Source organism: Triturus cristatus, chromosome 6 (genome assembly GCF_964204655.1).
Source record: "Triturus cristatus chromosome 6, aTriCri1.1, whole genome shotgun sequence".
Taxonomy (NCBI): domain Eukaryota; kingdom Metazoa; phylum Chordata; class Amphibia; order Caudata; family Salamandridae; genus Triturus; species Triturus cristatus.
The window spans coordinates 1936825661-1936843317 of NC_140589.1; the positions used below are offsets into that span (position 1 = coordinate 1936825661).

Sequence of the window (17657 nt, forward strand, 5' to 3'; positions counted from 1 at the left end):
TGTATGCATTGTCAGCATTCCGTCCATCATTTGTTTGTTGTAACGCTTTTCGCCCTAAGTGGGATGGGTATTCCCAGACGTGGGACCCGTGCTCACTACGCCACTGGAGTCAAGCTATCCTGGCTGATGACGGCTGATAGTCAGAAACCGGTCCTAGGATGCTTGATTCCAGTCCAGGGAAGACATGGCTTGGCAGTTCGGGCTGGACTGTACCCATGAGGCACAGGGTCAAGACTGATTTGCATATGGCCATGTCTAAACTGGGGTGGTGTAGTGGGCAAAAGAACGATGGATTTAACCCAGATCTCTTGACTGGGGGAGAATGTATGCATTGTCAGCATTCCGTCCATCATTTGTTTGTTGTAACGCTTTTCGCCCTAAGTGGGATGGGTATTCCCAGACGTGGGACCCGTGCTCACTACGCCACTGGAGTCAAGCTATCCTGGCTGATGACGGCTGATAGTCAGAAACCGGTCCTAGGATGCTTGATTCCAGTCCAGGGAAGACATGGCTTGGCAGTTCGGGCTGGACTGTACCCATGAGGCACAGGGTCAAGACTGATTTGCATATGGCCATGTCTAAACTGGGGTGGTGTAGTGGGCAAAAGAACGATGGATTTAACCCAGATCTCTTGACTGGGGGAGAATGTATGCATTGTCAGCATTCCGTCCATCATTTGTTAGTTGTAACGCTTTTCGCCCTAAGTGGGATGGGTATTCCCAGACGTGGGACCCGTGCTCACTACGCCACTGGAGTCAAGCTATCCTGGCTGATGACGGCTGATAGCCAGAAACCGGTCCTAGGATGCTTGATTCCAGTCCAGGGAAGACATGGCTTGGCAGTTCGGGCTGGACTGTACCCAAGAGGCACAGGGTCAAGACTGATTTGCATATGGCCATGTCTAAACTGGGGTGGTGTAGTGGGCAAAAGAACAATGGATTTAACCCAGATCTCTTGACTGGGGGAGAATGTATGCATTGTCAGCATTCCGTCCATCATGTGTTTGTTGTAACGCTTTTCGCCCTAAGTGGGATGGGTATTCCCAGACGTGGGACCCGTGCTCACTACGCCACTGGAGTCAAGCTATCCTGGCTGATGACGGCTGATAGCCAGAAACCGGTCCTAGGATGCTTGATTCCAGTCCAGGGAAGACATGGCTTGGCAGTTCGGGCTGGACTGTACCCAAGAGGCACAGGGTCAAGACTGATTTGCATATGGCCATGTCTAAACTGGGGTGGTGTAGTGGGCAAAAGAACAATGGATTTAACCCAGATCTCTTGACTGGGGGAGAATGTATGCATTGTCAGCATTCCGTCCATCATTTGTTTGTTGTAACGCTTTTCGCCCTAAGTGGGATGGGTATTCCCAGACGTGGGACCCGTGCTCACTACGCCACTGGAGTCAAGCTATCCTGGCTGATGAAGGCTGATAGCCAGAAACCGGTCCTAGGATGCTTGATTCCGGTCCAGGGAAGACATGGCTTGGCAGTTCGGGCTGGACTGTACCCATGAGGCACAGGGTCAAGACTGATTTGCATATGGCCATGTCTAAACTGGGGTGGTGTAGTGGGCAAAAGACCGATGGATTTAACCCAGATCTCTTGACTGGGGGAGAATGTATGCATTGTCAGCATTCCGTCCATCATTTGTTTGTTGTAACGCTTTTCGCCCTAAGTGGGATGGGTATTCCCAGACGTGGGACCCGTGCTCACTACGCCACTGGAGTCAAGCTATCCTGGCTAATGACGGCTGATGGCCAGAAACCGGTCCTAGGATGCTTGATTCCGGTCCAGGGAAGACATGGCTTGGCAGTTCGGGCTGGACTGTACCCATGAGGCACAGGGTCAAGACTGATTTGCATATGGCCATGTCTAAACTGGGGTGGTGTAGTGGGCAAAAGAACGATGGATTTAACCCAGATCTCTTGACTGGGGCAGAATGTATGCATTGTCAGCATTCCGTCCATCATTTGTTTGTTGTAACGCTTTTCACCGTAAGTGGGATGGGTATTCCCAGACGTGGGACCCGTGCTCACTACGCCACTGGAGTCAAGCTATCCTGGCTGATGACGGCTGATAGCCAGAAACCGGTCCTAGGATGCTTGATTCCGCTCCAGGGAAGACATGGCTTGGCAGTTCAGGCTGGACTGTACCCATGAGGCACAGGGTCAAGACTGATTTGCATATGGCCATGTCTAAACTGGGGTGGTGCAGTGGGCAAAAGAACGATGGATTTAACCCAGATCTCTTGACTGGGGGAGAATGTATGCATTGTCAGCATTCCGTCCATCATTTGTTTGTTGTAACGCTTTTCACCCTAAGTGGGGTGGGTATTCCCAGACGTGGGACCCGTGCTCACTACGCCACTGGAGTCAAGCTATCCTGGCTGATGACGGCTGATAGCCAGAAACCGGTCCTAGGATGCTTGATTCCGGTCCAGGGAAGACATGGCTTGGCAGTTCGGGCTGGACTGTACCCATGAGGCACAGGGTCAAGACTGATTTGCATATGGCCATGTCTAAACTGGGGTGGTGTAGTGGGCAAAAGAACGATGGATTTAACCCAGATCTCTTGACTGGGAGAGAATGTATGCATTTTCAGCATTCCGTCCATCATTTGTTTGTTGTAACGCAAACCCACCACCAGCATTTGTATTTGCAATCCCTGGCACTCCTGGTGCAATTTACTAGGGGCTGATAGTACACCAAATAAGCTAAACATGGACACTAATCAATGTATACACTTTTCCAAAGGGAGCACTTGCACTGTGGCACTGATTAGCAGTGGCACAGTGCCCTGAGCAGCTAACACCGACAAAACACAATGAGGCACATCAGCAAAAAGTGGAAGGAAAACTCACGCCAAGGTGCCAGGTCTAACAATATGGCTAAAGCGAGACCCATAGATTGAAAGATTATCCTATGGTCCATACCGTGTAACGATTTCTCGGTGATAAAAGGCTTCGCGCATTCTCCCGATTTCGATGTGACTGAGAACCCCTACTCTACCTGTTTAAATATTGCTCTACACATCACCGGATTGGTCAGTGTTTCAAAACTTAAAATTTAAGTCAGCTGTGCGCTCTGAGAAAAGTGCGCGCTACGTCTGTTCACTCCGGAAGTAATGTGGTCCATGTGTAGAGGACCGGTCCACCAGACAGCACGTATATTGCCTGCGTTACCCGGAACTGAAAACACTAACAGCTCGAGGGGTAACTAGATGCGGCTTCGGGCTCCTTAGTTACGTATACACATGTTTCCCTCATTAACCCGGAGGTTTTTGGACTAACAATCCAGGTTAGCCTCTACTCTATCTTACTTGCCCCGGAAGTAAACGCAAAAGCGCCATGGATCGGCAAAAGCCGATCTTACTAATTTGGACGGGGCAATATCGATCTTATATGAATATTTTAGTTTTTTTTCTTTTCAAATTTAAATCTTTGGATTTACCTTAGATGATTGTTGGATATAGACCTAAAAAGTTCCTTATTATCTCATTGTTGTATAGAGCCCATTGTTGTACTCGGCAGATCACACGAAACCTGTTCATGGTTCTTACTCATATTTATCTCAAACGGTTTTCTACTATATGTCGGCCGCATAAAATAAATAAAAAACACCAAAAATGGCACTTGTTCTAATATTGATGTCCTACCTAATAATGGTTAACCAAATACGGTAGAAGAACCAGGAAGTCTGTTCTTGTTATAGGACAGAGTTCGGAATAACATTTTAATACACATTAGCCTGAATGTTCTGGAGATTACATTGAAGAAACCAATTTATTCTACACAACACCTCTCACTGTAAATAGGTAAGTGTATCTCTATTGATTTGCCACAAGTTTCATCCAGTCTTCTCTAGTGTTTAAACCCTTATCTATAGTGTTAAGGTAACACATTTACCATTGTTCCCTCATTTTTCTAAGTGCGTCCAGGTTGCCACCTCTCCTGTTTATAGTCACTGTTAGAAATGGGATTTCTGGTTGCCTAGGGCTTGCGCCAAAGCCAGGCAGAAACCACCACTCTAGTCAGGGCTGGGGAGTTACACGCCAAAGATAACCCCTGCTCACCCCCTTGGTAGCTTGGCACGAGCAGTCAGGCTTATCCTGGAGGCAATGTGTAAAGCGTTTGCGCGCGCACCCAGCAACAACACCCAAGGCCCACCACAAAAGAAACTCCACACAAGGTTATATATAAAAAATAGCCTTTGTATTATACCAAAACACATTAGATAATATTCACACAATTTACACTGTGCCAACTGGCACTCTGCAGAATTTTACAAGGGACTATTTACACGGGACAGGGCCACATGGGCCACTGTCAGAATTAGCACAAATCACCAAGTGTACATGTAGAACATAACACAAATTAGCACTGTAGAACACAACCAGTAACTACTGGCGCAATAATGACCTCAGCGTCATCACACTAGCATCAGGTATAAAACCTATCCTGTATCCATCACAGGGGCATAACTACATTATGCAATTTCCCATAAGTCTAACGCATTAGACCTTACCTCCTAAGTATACCTACACTAGGGGCGTATATCGCACAGGGAAGTACAATCTCCCTAACACCAACCTAAACAGGTAAAACAACCTCCTGGGCAGAAATGACCACATTTAGAGGTATCAAACACAGGGTGCGCAAAACATGCTATACACAGTACATTTCCTAGCACCCAATCACATTAGCATGAATCGCAATAACACCTCAATCACATTAGGGTCCAGGTCGCACCAGAACCTAAACGTAGCAGCTGCCCACTACTCGCTGGGCAGCTGGGGACAAGAACAGGGCCTAAACGCTGCAGCTGGCACTAAGTGCTGCGCAGCTGGGAAGGCAAATAGTAGGCATGGGCTCTCAATAGCCCCTGAAACAATGTCACAACGTTGGAGCCACCTAGGCTCAAAGACAACATGTCCCCAAGAACTACAGTGGCCCGCTACGGCGGCGCCACTGGCAAGACTGGCCCCCTCGTTGGAGCCTCCCCAGGCTCTGAACAAATGAGGGGGGGCCAACGTTGGAGTCCCTTGCTAGGACTCAGCAAGATAAAATGCCCCCGTTGTTGGAGCCTTTCTCGGGGCTCTAAACAAAGGATGCCCCCTTCGTTGGAGCGCACTAGCGCTCTAAAATAAACATTGCCCCAACCGTTGGAGCCATCTGTGGCTCGAGACAACTGCGCCCCATGTGGGAGCCACGGGGCTCTTAAAATACCCATGCGGTCCCGTTGGAGCGGCCCGCTCTGACCGGGGAACTACCTTTACAACGCAACTTTTACAACGCTATGCTATTACAACGCATTTTTTACAACGCAAAAGCTTTTACAACGCATGCTTTTACAACGCATGCTATTATATGGTAAGTACTTTTACAACGCATATACCATTACAACGCATTCTTTGAAAATGCCTTTACAACGCATGTATTTACAACGCATGCATTTACAACGCATGATGTTATATGGTAAGTACTTTTACAACGCATATACTATTACAACGCATTTTTTAATTTTGGGATTTTAACTTAAATAAATATATATCGTATAATTTAATGTTTTTTAAAAAAAAAAATTTTAAAAATGTGAGTAGTTTAACAAAATATTAATACTTGAGTATTTATCTAATATAAAAGAGTATTTTTTAAGTTAAATTAATACTTGAGTATTTTTCAAAATACAAAGAGTATATTTTAATTTAAATTTAAAAATATAAGTGTGAGTAGTTTAACAAAATATTAATACTTGAGTATTTTTCTAATATAAAAGAGTATTTTTTAAGGTAAATTAATACTTGAGTATTTTTCAAAATACAAAGAGTATATTTTAATTTAAATTTAAAAATATAAGTGTGAGTAGTTTAATAAAATATTAATGCTTGAGTATTTTTCTAATATAAAAGAGTATTTTTTAAGTTAAATTAATACTTGAGTATTTTTCAAAATACAAAGAGTATATTTTAATTTAAATTTAAAAATATAAGATTTAAAAATGAGTATTTTAGTAATATGAAAGAGTATTATTAAAGTTTAATAAAATAAATATAGTTTAAAAAATAAAATGATTTGGCTTATGACAAATAAATAATTGAGTACTTTTATTTTAATTATAATTTGTTAATAATTTAAATAAAGATTTATTAATAATTATTTTTACTAGAGCTTTCTGAAAAATATATTTAAAAATTTATTTAAAAATTAGTCTTAAGAAAGAATTATACTTGAGTTTTTTAAAAAAATTACAGAGTATTTTTTAAGTAAATTTAAAAAAAAAAATATTAATAATAAAAGAATTGTATTATGAGAAATTAATAATTGAGTAATTTTAATTTAAATAAAATATGTAATTAAAAGTTAAATAAGGATTATTATTAAATATTAATACTAGACCAATTATTTAAAATTAATAACAGTAAATAAAAATAAAAATTAGTATTAAGAAAGATTAATACTAGAGTATTTTTAAGTTTCTTATATAAAGTTTAATGTTTGTCAAAAAAAAGGAAGAGTACTTTTGGAGTATTATAATAAAAAATTAGAGAAATGTTAAAAAAAAAGAAAAAAAAAGTAAAAATATTTTTAATATTAAAAGAGTAATAAGAAATGCATTTCAGAAATAATAATACCTAAAGAAAATAGAGCAGGAAAAAAAGAACTTACTTTAAAAAAAAATTCCCACGCTTTTGCATTGAAGTCTATGAGCTTATTTGTCCTTCATTTATTTTGGCAGCTTCAGAATATACAACCCGCGGAACAAGAAAAGAAGGATCAGAAAGAGAAGAAAGAGAAAGTTTTGAAGAAAAAAGACAATAGAGTCGAGGTAAGGAACACATTTAGTAAATTTACATTAAAAAAGTTACATTTTAAAAGAATAAATTACAATTTAAAAAATAATAACAGTAAACAAATAATGTTTTCAAAATATTTATTTATTGAAAAACCTTAAAAAATAAACCATATTTTTATTTATTTTTGCAAAGCAAGTAACATTTTTTAGAAAACATATAAATATTTTAATTACATTTTTAAACATTTATTTACAGATTAGTTAAATAAAGTAGTCCGTTATAAATATTGATGCACGCGATGACGTAATGACGTGAGCGTCGACGTAATGCGCCATTTTGAAGAGCATCGGAGGAGGAAGCAGCAGGAAGCTGATCTGCGTCCAGGTAGGAAATATTTTCACTTTAAATTATAGATTAAACCTTTAATAGTGATACATATATAGTGAGGAAAGAATAAGGAGAGGTTGCGGGAAAACTAATTGATGTTTTAAATGTTTTTAAACATGTCCACAATAATGTCATTAATGTATGCCTATGTCGGGTCGCGAAAAGTTATTTGTTTATTTAAAAAATGTATGTAACTGTTAAAAAATTTAAAGTTACTGTTCACAAAGTTTAATACTTTACTTCGGAACAAAATAAAGTGATTTTGATCTTCATTTCTAAGTGAAAAAAAATAGCGTACTCGTAAATTTTGGGAATTAATGATTGTATACAAATTGGTGTTTATGCAGCAATGTGCATTTTGGATTATGGCTTGACATGTACAATTTAGATTGGTTTGAGTTTTGGTGATTTTTTAGGTCGGAAATAAAAAACGAAGTTTTCTGTAATTAAATTAATGGCGTTCGGATGTTGAAAAATTGGTCCAATACTATGGGACAGTAAATTTGATGACATTGGTAGTTTTGCTAGAAATGAAGATTTGAAAAAAAAAAAAAGGACCCGACTTGTTTGTTTGAAAACTTTTTTAGAAAAAACATTGTATGCCAATTGTAATTTGAAAAATATTTAAATTTGAAGCAAAGCAAGAAAGTAAGTAAAAAACTAATTTTAGAAAGAAAGAATGTTAGAAAGATTTTCCAGGTAGTCTATAGCCACACACAACGAAAATTGTTGTACAATAGCCAATAGTCTCTCAGACATTTCCCTTGTTTTGACTGTTACTCGTGGGTTTAGACTACCTGCGAGTGTTTGGGCTATTCTCATTTCTTGAAAACTTTGCTCCTTCTTCAAAGTTTCCAAAAAAGAGTAGAAGTTTGGATGAGGTTTGCCAATTGTGTGGTTGAAGGAGTTATGCCATCCCTCAATGGCATTGTTTGTTTTTGCTTCTCCCTCTAAACAACTCGTGTAGCAGTTCCACCACTCCACATGGAATCGTGGCTTCCTCCTGCGACCCGATCTGCTTAGGTGTCCAATCCATGTGTCCTCGAAATAATTTAGAATGGGTGCCAATTTTTCTTCGTTACTCGTATAATAAACAGATTCTATAATTGCAGTGTAGTACTCGTCCACACTATCGGGAGCAACAAAACAAAGTGCTGTTAATTTTTTTAGTTCAAATTGTAGTTTGCTATCACGAGAATATTCTGCAACTAGGGATGTTTTTTGTAATTTACGCCAAAATGCCTGGGACAAATGAAAAAAACATCCCTGAATTTGGGTATCCGTGTACGTTTTAGTGATCACATTGATCATGCTCAATTCAAAATTAATAATTATTTTCCTAGGACTTTGAGATGTTTTACTTTTAATCACTGATAAAAGTTCAGTGTATGTTGCAGAAGTCTTATCAGGTAGCAAACTATATACTAAGGGAATTACACTATTGTTAATTTTGGCATGTATAGTGTAAATTTGAGTGAAAGGATGGGGTGTACTTTTAAACGTCCCATCCATCATCCAAATTTCACTACTTTCTAACTTAGCAAGGTTACGTGGGGTACTAAAAATGAGAATTCGTTTCTGAGGGTTTTCGTTGTCATGCAGAAGGAAAGGTTCATCAGAAAAAGAAATAGAAAGATCATGTGGAATTCTAATGTCAGAGAAAGAATGTGGTGTAGATAATTGAATGTTACTTGCCTGCTTTTGTCTTTGAATAATTCTTCTCAAATTAGGAATTATAGGCATGTTACTAGCAACATGACTGGGGACATGCTGTGCAACCTCTCTTAAAATGGATCCTGTAGAATCATTGGAGGTGCTTGCAATAGCTTTCATTTCGTTCACTGTTTCTCTAATTTCTACCTCCATTGCAGAGGCAGAGTGGTTATGTTCTGTGGTTTTCACAACTAAATTATCAACAGTAACCGCTCTGCCACTGCAATGGGTAGTGTAGTATTGCACACACCTCCAATGATTTCTAGTTAAACTTATTCTTTCCTTACTATATATGTATCCTCCATGGTTTAATAAATTTTTGCCCTTCCTGGATTTAATATACTTCGCAGCTTCCAGACTAGACATTATCTGAAAAGAGAAGAGATGAAAAACAAATTAGCCTGAAAAATTAAATGAAATACCTAAAATGTAACAGTTACACCATCCAACAATTTCCCTACTGCTGCACCTTCCTGGAGTTGGAATAGTAAATTGCACCCCTACACCATCCAACACTTTCCCTACTGCTGCACCTTCCTGGAGTTGGAATAGTAAATTGCACCCCTACACCATCCAACACTTTCCCTACTGCTGCACCTTCCTGGAGTTGGAATAGTAAATTGCACCCCTACACCATCCAACACTTTCCCTACTGCTGCACCTTCCTGGAGTTGGAATAGTAAATTACACCCCTACACCATCCAACACTTTCCCTACTGCTGCACCTTCCTGGAGTTGGAATAGTAAATTGCACCCCTACACCATCCAACACTTTCCCTACTGCTGCACCTTCCTGGAGTTGGAATAGTAAATTACACCCCTACACCATCCAACACTTTCCCTACTGCTGCACCTTCCTAGAGTTGGAATAGTAAATTGCACCCCTACACCATCCAACACTTTCCCTACTGCTGCACCTTCCTGGAGTTGGAATAGTAAATTGCACCCCTACACCATCCAACACTTTCCCTACTGCTGCACCTTCCAGGAGTTGGAATAGTAAATTGCACCCCTACACCATCCAACACTTTCCCTACTGCTGCACCTTCCTGCAGTTGGAATAGTAAATTGCACCCCTACACCATCCAACACTTTCCCTACTGCTGCACCTTCCTGGAGTTGGAATAGTAAATTGCACCCCTACACCATCCAACACTTTCCCTACTGCTGCACCTTCCTGGAGTTGGAATAGTAAATTGCACCCCTACACCATCCAACACTTTCCCTACTGCTGCACCTTCCTGGAGTTGGAATAGTAAATTGCACCCCTACACCATCCAACACTTTCCCTACTGCTGCACCTTCCTGGATTTGGAATAGTAAATTACACCCCTACACCATCCAACACTTTCCCTACTGCTGCACCTTCCTGGAGTTGGAATAGTAAATTGCACCCCTACACCATCCAACACTTTCCCTACTGCTGCACCTTCCTGGAGTTGGAATAGTACATTCCACCCCTACACCAACCAACACTTTCACTACTGCTGCACCTTCCTGGAGTTGGAATAGTAAATTGCACCCCTACACCATCCAACACTTTCCATACTGCTGCACCTTATAATGTTGTATTAAAATACCTTGTTTTTTTGGAATTGGTTTTCTTGGTGAGTCTTCTGATGTGGGAATGGCCTGCAGGCTGGAGTAGACACTTATGTGTTGATTGGAATCGTAAAACAAAAACAATTGTCTGCAAAAGTGATAAAAGGATAAAATGAAAAAACTGAACGTTGTAGAGAAATGCGAATTTACAATAACTTTTTGCAAAAATGATATTCATTTTAACTTATAGTACATAACACTTTCCCTACTGTTGCATCTTCCTGGAGTTGGAATAGAAAATTGCACCCCTACACCATCCAACACTTTCCCTACTGTTGCACCTTCCTGGAGTTGGAATAGTAAATTGCACCCCTACACCATCCAACACTTTCCCTACTGTTGCACCTTCCTGGAGTTGGAATAGTAAATTGCACCCCTACACCATCCAACACTTTCCCTACTGCTGCACCTTCCTGGAGTTGGAATAGTAAATTGCACCCCTACACCATCCAACATTTTCCTTACTGCTGCACCTTCCTGGAGTTGGAATAGTAAATTGCACCCCAACACCATCCAACACTTTCCCTACTGCTGCACTTTCCTGGAGTTGGAATAGTAAATTGCACCCCTACACCATCCAACACTTTCCCTACTGCTGCACCTTCCTGGAGTTGGAATAGAAAATTGCACCCCAACACCATCCAACACTTTCCCTACTGCTGCACTTTCCTGGAGTTGGATTAGTAAATTGCACCCCTACACCATCCAACACTTTCCCTACTGCTGCACCAACCTGGAGTTATGAAAAAAAAATCTTCAAACTGCAACTCTTTTTTTAATTATTTTGGGATTATATTTACATTAACAATTAAATGGTTAGTCTAACATATTGAAGGTTTAAAAACAATGCTGTATAACAATACCTTGTTTTTTTGAAATTGCTTTTCTTGGTGAGGCTTCTTAAGTTGAATTGGCCTGTTGGCTGGAGTGGTAACGTATGTGATGTACTGAATTTTTCAGTAACGAAACAAACAATTGTCTTTTGAAAAAAAAGAGGAAATAAAATAACTTAACGTTGTTTAAAAATGTAAATTCTGATTAACTTTTATAAATTATGACATAGAATATAACTAATACTACATAACACTTTCCTAACTACTGCACCTTTCTGGAGTTAAAATAGAGAAATGTACCCCTACACCATCCAACACTTTCCCTACTGCTGCACCTTTCTGGAGTTAGAATACTTAATTGTACCCCTACACTATCCATCAGTTATCCTATTTCTGCACTTTACTGGAGTAACAATAGCAAAAGGAATGACTATTAAATTGTGGAAATTATAACACTGAAAATGTAAAATACCTTTTTCAGTTGTTGTTTGTTCTCGTGCCTTTAAGGTAATGCTGGCTGCAGGATAAAGTTATTTTTTATATTAAATTAATCCTGAAACTTGTAACCGATTTACTCTGGAAATAAAAAAAAGTTTTATAAATTAATGTTACTTAGCCAACGTTGGTTAAAACAAAATAACCAATTTTTGAAAAATATGATATTTGACAAATGAGTATGAGTAACAATTGGTTAAGCAAAACATAATACACATTGAATGCATTTTAAAATAAGAGTAATAATGGATACACCTACACTATCACTCAATTACTCTACTGCTGAACATTCTGGGAGTTAGAATACTAATAGTTACCCCAGTAACATGAAACGCTTTTTCAAATGTAGTACCTAACTGAAGTCTTATTAGTAATTGTTAGCCCTGCACCATGGTATAATTTCGTTTATGATGTAGTGAGAATGAGGAAAAAAAAAAAAAATCACCTTTGCCATACAACACTTTAGCTAATGCTAAAAATATATTTTTACAGTAAAATAATTAAAATTAAATAACATTTACCTTCACAATAGTAAAGGTGAGTCGATTACGTGGAGGTAATGCAAAATTAGGTACACCAATTCTTGATTCTCAATATATTGCAAGTTTCTGTTTTTGGAAAAGAAAGTAGTTGTTTTAACTTGGTATATATTTTTAGTGATAACAAATTAGAAACAGTACATTTTAAAAGTTAATATTAAAAATTTTAAAATATATTTTGTATGGAAAGCAAACATATTTTACGCTAAAGCAAGGTGTAAAAATATTTTACTGACTTACTAGTAGTTGTAAACTAATAATGCTTTTCCGAACGAATTCAGTGCTCTCTCTGAGGAGGTCGCAGTGGAGGTGACAGAGGGTCAGGTTTTGACGTCTGGTCTCTCTGGTAGTTGATAATCAACTGATTGCAAAATGGTGTCTTCCTGGTATTTATAAGTTTTACTCTGTGTCACTATTAATTTTTTTTAAAACTGCGTTCGTTGTGTTTTTTTTTATACTTTATTTTAATGTGGAAAATGAGAATTTAAAAAAGCATTTAAAAATATATTGTTTTCATTCATTTGCTCCGTTTTGGCATCCATTTTGGAACATGTCTTTTGGTATTGTTTTCATAGAAAGTGTTGTAGGACAAGTTTTACAAGTGAGATGGATAAAATGGCGCCTATGTGTATGTGTCTTCTGTTTTACTCTGTTTACTTACTTTCCGATGTAATCATGATAAAAATGTGTATGTACTGTTGTTAAATTTTTCGTTCTTTTTGTAAAACTTTGAAATGTGTGAAAACGGAATTTTAGGGGGGTCTTTGAGTATTAATTTTAATACTCGAGTATTAATTTTAATACTCGAGTATTAATTTGGTAATGCATTTCAGTAGATTTACGCACAGTTTTTCTCCACATTTTAATACACTTCCCCACCCTAAAACCCCTAATTTCCCTGCATCCCGTGCCAGATTTTATTGTACTTTTAAATAAAAAAAAAAAAAAATTTGCGTTGTAATGGTATGCGTTGCTTGTAATAGATTTCGTTGTAACAGCACTTTTCAGTATTTTAATAGGTTTTGCGTTGTAAAAGTATTCGTTGTAAAGTAATGCGTTGTAGTAGTATTTGCGTTGTAAAAAATGCGTTGTAATGGTATGCGTTGTAATAGCATGCGTTGTAACGTCATACATCCGCTCTGACCCTGCTTCTCTCCACCCGGATTTACTAGGCCCACTCACCGGCTGGGAAGGGGGCGGAGGCAGGACTCGGACCGGCGATGTCTTCACCCGGGCCCCCTCCTCGGACCCGGGACTTTACCCCATCGGCTCGCGGAGGTGGGGTGGGCTCCCACCCTCCGTGAAGGAGGCAGGCACATTGCACTACGCGTCACCCGGTCCCCCATCTCGGGACCGGGACTTTGCAGGGGGAGCCTGCGAGGCTCCGGGATCTCTGCCAGCGGGGAAGATGGCCACACTTCCGCTTCCGTCCCGCGGCCCCGCCCACAACCAGGCGGGCCGCGGACTCAGCGGCAATTTTTGACTGCGGCTCGGGCCGCGGCGGTGAAACGCGGGGTGGGCTCCCGCTTAATTAAAGATTAATAGGCGGCATACACAATGGGGTGGGCACCCGCAAAGGAATATAAAGTGGGGTGGGCACCCGCAAATTAAAATATAATGCGGGGTAGGCACCCGCGACAAAAAGCAACAAAATAAGCGGGGTGGGCTCCCGCGATCAAGACACAACAGGCGGCCATGCGGGGTGGGCACCCGCCAAAGGACACGATGCGGGGGAATCCCTATGCTGGGGATTCCTTCCAAGGAGATACAGCCCTGCGCTGCCAAGGCCCACATGTTCCTCCTTCTGGGGAGGAAAGATAGCGCTTCCCAGGTACTAGGGGCAATAGGAAGTCCTGGACAAAAGAAATGGAGCACCAAGCTCCCAGCAAAGGAAAAGGTCCAGTAAGTCCATCAGGCATCCAGGGGCTGGGCAGGGCCCAGGGAGGCAAGCCTTCCCCTGCGCCCCAGCAGCAGCACGCCCCTGGTAGATTCGAGTTAAGCACAAGAACATTTTCATGGGGTCACAGCCCCTCTTTTATACACCAAATCCTTTGTTCTCAAAGGTGCAGGGAAGGGGCGAACCAAATACAACTGGTACCTGAGCACTTTGTTTTGCTCAGCCCCTCTCCCTATTCTCAGAACAGGCCAGGGTCATCAGTCGCACCACAGGGGGCGGAGCCAGCATTGTGTGGGGAAAGCCCAGCCCTATTCAGGTCCCAGGTATACTCCTCCCACCCATCTGGCTGCTGATCTCCCTATTCACCACTGGGCGACTCCTCCTGACTCTGGGTATTCCCTAGCCCATCACCTGACCTCAGCCAGCCAATCATGCGCCAGGCAGTCACTGCACATTTATGCCAGCGTCTAGAAGGGGCACTTCTACACTAGCTACATTGATGCCGCACACATCATCGCGCAGCATTTCGTCACACGAGTCCGCACATACCAAACTCGCACCTGCACTCCCCACGCATCAGGAACTACCAGGGACACATACATTCCCCCATGCATTCCTATGGGAGGGCAGGTCAGTCTCACCAAACCATACACAGAGCGCACGCGCTTTCTACTGGGACACAGTGTGAAAGCGCCTAGAGGCCTAAAACCACTAGTACAACACAGGAAAAAGGCTAGGATAATGCAAAAAGTCCAACAGTCACTTTCTCCAATATGAACCACTTGAACTGATTGTGTTGATGCATTTTCTTTCCTGATCTATGTTCTAGGAGTCTAATGCGCAACTCTCGGCTGGTCTCACCCACGTATCCCAGTCCACACGGGCAGACCAGCAAATAAATCACGCCTTTGCTCCGGCAGTTGTTTAGTGTTTTGGCAACCAAGGTTTTACCATTAAATTTAAACTCTTTGCCCTCAATACAGTTCGGACAAATGGAGCAAGTGCCACATGTGTAGTTACCTATTGCTCTTTGGTTCTGCAAGGTAGTTTGAATATTGTTGTCAGTTTTTTTATAACTTGCCACAAGGGAATTTTTAATAGTTTTGTTTCGCCTAAATGTGAAAAGAGGGGTTTGGATACAGCTTGATAAAAATGTTGAACTCTTTGAAAGAGTTGTGGAGATTTGAGATCCAAAAAAGTCTAGTAACTCCGTATAATCAGAATAATAACCTTTCTCTGAACCAAAGAAAAGCCCTGAAATCACTACAGGAATGTGATCTAATCACCATTAAACCCGCCGACAAGGGCGGAGGGGTGGTTATTTTAGACACTGTAGATTATGAGAATAGGATGCGGTCATTACTCAATGTGACAGATCATTATGTACGTGTCCCCTTCTCTGTGATTGATGCTCTTAAGAAGGAAGTAGCACAACTTTTAAATTTAGGTAGAGAGGAAGATTGGATATGTGAGAATGAATATAAATTTCTCTTTAATAATAAACCTATCATCCCTGCAATCTACGGTCTACCTAAAATACACAAAGATATGGCCAATCCACCAATGAGACCAATAGTGAGTAGTTTGGGTTCACTCTTGGAGCCACTTAGCAAGTATGCTGACTTTTTCTTGAGACCAATTGTCCAAAAACAAAAATCTTATCTAAAAGATACAGCACATACTATTTCAATCTTTGAAGGTCTAAGCTTCGACAGGGAAACCCAGCTGCTGGTTACCCTGGACATCGAAGCATTATATACTTACATCCCCCAAGACGACACCATACGAGTAATGCTGTCCATTCTAGAGCAAGAAAATCTGAATGGCTGGTGCTGCCAGTTCATTTTGAGCTGCATTAGAATGGTGTTGAAGAATAACATCTTTTTATTCAAGGAGGAACTCTACAAACAAATCAAAGGGACCAGCATGGGGGCCACATGTGCACCAAGTCTGGCCTGCCTCTATGTGAAACGAACGTAAACAAAAAGAGAGCGAGGAAAGCAAGGTAACTTGTCCTTTTCCCCAGTGAATTTTCAGAAACAAAATGGACAAGTACTTGGGAAGGTAACTTGGAGCAAAAGTTTTTCGCCGTCACCTGTTGTAAATTGATGAAGGAGAATAAACAACTGTTGTAAGAAACCCCTCACCCACCTACCTAGTAGGTGGCATGCTTCATCATCGGGGCCCAACTGGAGCGCCTAATGCAACCCAGCTGTGCTATGACGCCTGAGTTGCAGCGGAGCAGGTTGTTGAGTGAAAAGAGAGTGACTTAATATGTGAAGCGAAACTATGAGTTAAAAATGTCTCTGAGAAATGCCCTTTTGACAACAGTTATTTATTACAAGGGTCCCAGGACATGAATAAAAAATATAATCGGGATCTCTACAAAGGTTTGTTATTTGCCTTGGTATCCCTTATAAATAAGGTCTACTAGTTTCAGCCTTCAGATGGTTCTTGAGGCTTTCTTCCGGACCAAAAATTAGTGAGTGGCCTAAAAATAGGGGAGGCCACATGTGGTGTAAATATCAGCACACACCCTAAAGTGTGCTGTGAGTGTAGTGGTTAACGGTGATTACTCAGCAAACCCTTTGTTGGGAGTACCTGTAAATGAAAAAGTTAATCAGTACAAATATACAGTTGTTTATTCGTGCATCTATTTCTTTAAATGCATGCTCCTATATCTTTGTAGCAAGTGGTAACATGCTTGTGGCATGGTGAGCATGCATGTCCACTAGAAAAGGCTTGCGTGGCTACAATGTGCCCCAGTGGTGTTGGTATACTCGGGGAATCGTGTAATAGTAAGTGAAAAAAGATTCGCGCAGCAAAATAGGGCCCATGGTGCTCATAAACAGTATCATCTACAGAAAATGTATACGTGTTTTTATGCACTTTGACTCTAAATACGAGACATTTCTGCTTCATTGTGGCGTATGGTGATATTAAGCATACTTGAGACATACAAGTTGACAATCTACAACATGGATTATATTGTGGCGCGTAAAATCGTGCTATGGGAATCACGTGAAGACTGACATGACACCAACAACACTTAAGACTGACAACATGGAAGATTGATAAATCGAGCTCACTGAGGTGGTTATGCCTCTGGTATCCAATCGGTTAGTAACGTCCCCTCTGGACCCTATCAAAAATGGAGAGGTCATGGGGATCGGCAACCTGGTGTGGAACTATCCCGTTTATGCAGCAGGTGTAGGCTTAATGAAATTCAAAACTATGCGAATATTGAGGCAAAAGCCGTATTGGAGCCTTGTACTAGCGATTATTTAGGGCAAACTGGTGTAGAGCTATCCCGTTTATGTAGCAGATGTAGGTTTAATGAAATTCAAAAACTTTGCGAATATTGAGGCAAAAGCCGTATTAGAACCTCGTACTAGCGAATA

General features: G+C 40.8%; 2 protein-coding genes and 1 long non-coding RNA gene across 5 annotated transcripts in view; 1 reads left to right on the top strand and 2 right to left on the bottom strand.

Annotated features, from left to right (window-relative positions):
• Window positions 1–17657, top strand: part of LOC146822534 (N-acetylneuraminylgalactosylglucosyl-glucoside beta-1,4-N- acetylgalactosaminyltransferase 2-like) — an 865225-nt gene that overhangs the window by 662915 nt on the left and 184653 nt on the right. The window lies entirely within an intron of this gene.
• LOC146822535 (uncharacterized) overlaps window positions 1–17657 on the bottom strand; it is a 41417-nt gene that overhangs the window by 23511 nt on the left and 249 nt on the right. The window lies entirely within an intron of this gene.
• On the bottom strand, window positions 6802–17449 carry LOC146822536 (uncharacterized). The gene is made up of 3 exons (XM_085613657.1): window positions 11356–17449; window positions 10471–10580; window positions 6802–9259 (listed from the first exon to the last, which is right to left on the bottom strand). The coding sequence occupies exon 3, from the start codon at window positions 9254–9256 to the stop codon at window positions 7844–7846; it is 1413 nt and encodes a 470-aa protein (XP_085469783.1). The 5' UTR covers window positions 9257–9259; window positions 10471–10580; window positions 11356–17449; the 3' UTR covers window positions 6802–7843.